This window comes from Babylonia areolata, chromosome 26 (genome assembly GCF_041734735.1).
Source record: "Babylonia areolata isolate BAREFJ2019XMU chromosome 26, ASM4173473v1, whole genome shotgun sequence".
Classification (NCBI taxonomy): domain Eukaryota; kingdom Metazoa; phylum Mollusca; class Gastropoda; order Neogastropoda; family Buccinidae; genus Babylonia; species Babylonia areolata.
The window spans coordinates 46,626,756-46,631,755 of NC_134901.1; the positions used below are offsets into that span (position 1 = coordinate 46,626,756).

General features: G+C 43.9%; 1 protein-coding gene across 4 annotated transcripts in view; it reads left to right on the plus strand.

The window, feature by feature from the left end:
* Positions 1–5,000, plus strand: part of LOC143300857 (inositol 1,4,5-trisphosphate-gated calcium channel ITPR2-like) — a 393,676-nt gene that overhangs the window by 257,624 nt on the left and 131,052 nt on the right. For all 4 annotated transcript variants that reach the window (XM_076614816.1, XM_076614817.1, XM_076614818.1 and 1 more), the window contains one exon: positions 4,769–4,879. In XM_076614816.1, coding sequence (XP_076470931.1) covers positions 4,769–4,879 — 111 coding nt within the window. The remainder of the gene's footprint in view (positions 1–4,768; positions 4,880–5,000) is intronic.

The window sequence follows — 5,000 nt, forward strand, 5'->3', positions numbered from 1 at the left end:
ATTTGTAGAATTAGCCATTTACTAATCTTTGAAATTTGTATTTTTCTTTCTTTTCTTTTCTTTTTTTTATTGTAGAAGTGTGGTGTTTGCTTTCTTTTCCCCATCTTCATTTATTCCCTGTGGTCAGTGATGACGGTGTGATGGCCGTGGTCAGTGATGACGTTGTGTGATGGTTCTGGCCAGTGTTGTGATGGCTGTGGTCAGTGATGACGTTGTGTGATGGCTGTGGTCAGTGATGACGTTGTGTGATGGCTGTGGTCAGTGATGACGTTGTGTGATGGTTGTGGTCAGTGATGACGTTGTGTGATGGTTGTGGCCAGTGTTGTGATGGCTGTGGTCAGTGATGACGTTGTGTGATGGTTGTGGTCAGTGATGACGTTGTGTGATGGTTCTGGCCAGTGTTGTGATGGCTGTGGTCAGTGATGACGTTGTGTGATGGTTGTGGTCAGTGATGACGTTGTGTGATGGTTCTGGCCAGTGTTGTGATGGCTGTGGTCAGTGATGACGTTGTGTGATGGTTGTGGTCAGTGATGACGTTGTGTGATGGTTGTGGTCAGTGATGACGTTGTGTGATGGTTCTGGTCAGTGATGACGTTGTGTGATGGTTGTGGTCAGTGATGACGTTGTGTGATGGTTGTGGTCAGTGATGACGTTGTGTGATGGTTCTGGTCAGTGATGACGTTGTGTGATGGTTGTGGTCAGTGATGACGTTGTGTGATGGTTCTGGTCAATGTGTAATGGTTCCCGTCGGCAATGACGTAGTGTGGTGGTTGTGGTCAATGATGATGTCTTGTGCTTTCCTTTTAGTCCTTTTTTTTTTTCTTTCTTTCTTTCTTTCTTTTTTTATTATTATATCAAGATGACTGAAATATATTCTAACATATACACAAGTTGATAATTATGGTGATGGTACTTCATTGCTGGAATGAGGAGAAATTCGGTTCGATGTCCCGTCAGACACAGCATTGATTGTAGACATTTTGTTGAAGAATCAGTTTTCACATTTGAACGGTATCGTTCAGAAGGCAGGAGTGGAGGGGGAGGGGCGGGGGAGGAGGAAACAGAGTAGTTGGAGGCTGAAATCAAAGATAGATATCCGAAATAGATAGAAAGAGGAAATTAAAGAAAATGACAGAATGGAATTCCATTCTTAATCTTACAAGACAAGCAGCTGATAATGAATGTAAAATAAGTTCCAACACATCCACGTTCCCACTGACTTCTGGCCAAAACACTTTGGTGCAGGTAAGGCTTCATCAACCCACGACCAGAAATGATAATCATGCTTAGCTGTGACATCACTGGAACAAGTGCACTTGATATCATGGCAATATCAAGTCCATAATGCATTGGAAAATGGTCTGAAAACTATGCTGTAAACAGGTGTGTTGATGGGACCAAAGTGTGAGAGTCCACTGACAAGGACTGAAAAGTGTGAGAGTCCACTGACAAGGACTGAAAAGTGTGAGAGTCCACTGACAAGGACTGAAAAGTGTGAGAGTCCACTGACGAGGACTGAAAAGTGTGAGAGTCCACTGACGAGGACTGAAAAGTGTGAGAGTCCACTGACGAGGACTGAAAAGTGTGAGAGTCCACTGACGAGGACTGAAAAGTGTGAGAGTCCACTGACGAGGACTGAAAAGTGTGAGAGTCCACTGACGAGGACTGAAAAGTGTGAGAGTCCACTGACAAGGACTGAAAAGTGTGAGAGTCCACTGACAAGGACTGAAAAGTGTGAGAGTCCACTGACGAGGACTGAAAAGTGTGAGAGTCCACTGACGAGGACTGAAAAGTGTGAGAGTCCACTGACAAGGACTGAAAAGTGTGAGAGTCCACTGACAAGGACTGAAAAGTGTGAGAGTCCACTGACGAGGACTGAAAAGTGTGAGAGTCCACTGACGAGGACTGAAAAGTGTGAGAGTCCACTGACGAGGACTGAAAAGTGTGAGAGTCCACTGACAAGGACTGAAAAGTGTGAGAGTCCACTGACAAGGACTGAAAAGTGATTGGAAGCAGATCTAACAGTTTCTTTCTGGTGTATTCTTCATTCTGTTGTATGAAAATGGCTACTGCACTTTTAAGCTACCCGTAAAAAAATTTTTTTCCAACTTTCCAAAGGTGGCTGGGGTTTAAGCACAAAGTTCTTCCCATTAATGAATAAAGCGCCTGTGGTGATTTTTGTGTTTGATTGTAGGATACTTTTGTTCAGTTGATAAAAAAGCAAGCGACGCTGATTGAAAACAGTGATAATGGTAATCGTTTCACGGTCAGAAATGATGGTGTGTTGAAATATTGTACAAAACAACAACAGGCACATACACATGCCACAGGCGACTGAAAAATACACGTGCATACTTGAACTCCGCGCACACTGACACATGCACATACACAAGTACGCACACACACACACACACACAAGCAAAGACACACACACACACACACACACACACACACACACACACACACACACACACACACACACACACACGCAAAGACATACATACATCAGTGTTCTGCATTTCTAAACCTTCTCCTTCAAGAGTTGTTTTTTTGTGGGTTTTTTTTAATTTTAATTTTTTTTTTATCTGATTTTATAGTTTCTGCTTCTTATGGAAGCTTCAGTGCATTCGGACTTCATCCAAATACGCTACACCACATCTGCTAGACAGATGCAGAACCGTACCATAACCAGTACCAGAACCAGTACCACAACCCAACGCGCTAGCCAGGCCTTGAGTGGATGTCTATATGTACCTATCAGAGTGGATTCCTTTCACAGAATGTTGCCAGAAGACAGCCCTCTTGTTGCCATGGGTTGTTTGTCAGTGCGCCAAGTGCGTGCTGCACACGGGACGTCGCTTTATCGTCTCATCCCAGTGGCGAGACGCTCAGTTTGATTTTTGTAGTCAAACTGGGGAGAAAGGGAGAGAGCGGGATTCGAACCCACACCCTCAGGGGTACTGTGTTGGTACATAGCGTCTTGTCCATTCTGCCATCTTCCTCCTAGGAATGTCATCTATCTGTCTCTCTGTCTATCTATCTATCTATCTATCTATCTATCTATATCTGTCTGTCTATTTTACCTATCTACCTACACCTTCATTGTGAACAATAGCATAAGCTGGTAAGCCCTGTCATAGCATTAGCATAGCATGCATGGCATGGTTTAGCTTAGTATACACGAGAAAAGCACAGCATAGCATACTATGTCTTAGCATACCATACTGATCAACACCATACCATACCATATGGTGGTATATGTTGCGTGTTCCTCTATGTAATGTCAACTTTTATCATCCTGTTAAAAACAACAACACATCTAACTTATAGTTTATTTTCAGAGCTGCTCAGTGTTTGACTTGAAACTGACGACCTTTTTTCTTATGCAATAACTACTGCCTTTTATGAATGCGAGTGCATGATATTCCTCTGCACATGTTATTACCACGGAGAGACAGAGTATGTGTGTGTGTGTGAGAAAGAGAGAGAGAATGTGCGTGTGGTTGTGTGTGTGTGTGTGTGTGTGTGTGTGTGTGTGTGTATGAGTTGCCGAATGTAAACTTTACTGATCAAATCTCTCACAGGAAACGACCAACAAAAAGACGAAAGTTCCAGAGTTAGCTTCTAAGAATGTCGATATATTATATTTATTAAATATTAATTGATTGATCGATAAATTGATTTTATAAATTATTCATTTAGTCATGAATTTGAACATACATGTATTGATTTGTGTATTTGTTTATCTATCTGTTTGCCTGATCTCCCATGCTAGTTGATAGGAAGGATTATAAGCCAATGAACATTTGCTGAAAGCTCCGTGGATTTGTCCGACTCTGTCTATCTGTCTGTCTGTCTCTGTCTCTGTCCCTGTCTCTCTCTCTCTCTTGGACTGTTGTTGTTGCTGGTGGTGGTGGTGTTATTGTTGATATTGCTATAATTGTTGGTGTTGATGTTGTTGTGGGTGATCGTGGTGATGGTGGTGGTGGTTGTAGTGCTAGGGTGGTGGGTGTGGTGTGTGGTGTACACAGAAAGGCGTGTTAAATGGTGGTGTGTGGTGTACACAGAAAGGCGTGTTAAAGGGTGATGGGTGTGGTATGTGGTGTACACAGAAAGGCGTGTTAAAGGGTGGTGGTGTGGTGTGTGATGTACACAGAAAGGCGTGTTAAATGGTGGTGTGTGATGTACACAGAAAGGCGTGTTAAATGGTGGTGTGTGATGTACACAGAAAGGCGTGTTAAATGGTGGTGTGTGATGTACACAGAAAGGCGTGTTAAATGGTGGTGTGTGATGTACACAGAAAGGCGTGTTAAATGGTGGTGTGTGATGTACACAGAAAGGCGTGTTAAATGGTGGTGTGTGATGTACACAGAAAGGCGTGTTAAATGGTGGTGTGTGATGTACACAGAAAGGCGTGTTAAATGGTGGTGTGTGATGTACACAGAAAGGCGTGTTAAATGGTGGTGTGTGGTGTACACAGAAAGGCGTGTTAAAGGGTGGTGGGTGTGGTGTACACAGAAAGGCGTGTTAAAGGGTGGTGGTGTGTGGTGTACACAGAAAGGCGTGTTAAAGGGTGGTGGGTGTGGTGTGTGGTGTACACAGAAAGGCGTGTTAAAGGGTGGTGGGTGTGGTGTGTGGTGTACACAGAAAGGCGTGTTAAAGGGTGGTGGGTGTGGTGTACACAGAAAGGCGTGTTAAAGGGTGGTGGGTGTGGTGTGTGGTGTACACAGAAAGGCGTGTTAAAGGGTGGTGGGTGTGGTGTACACAGAAAGGCGTGTACCTGACGGCGCGGGGCCAGGACATCAACCGTCAGCCCAACATCCTCTACATCTCCACCACCAACGGCGTCTCCTGGCAGGCCCTGCACGAGTTTGTGGACGTGAGTCTTCTTCTTCTTCTTCTTCGTCTTTTATTGGTGATGTTGTTGCTGTAGTTATTCGTCTTTTCACTGTGCTAATTGAACACGTAGCAAGCAACGACAAAAAAGAAAAACAACGAAA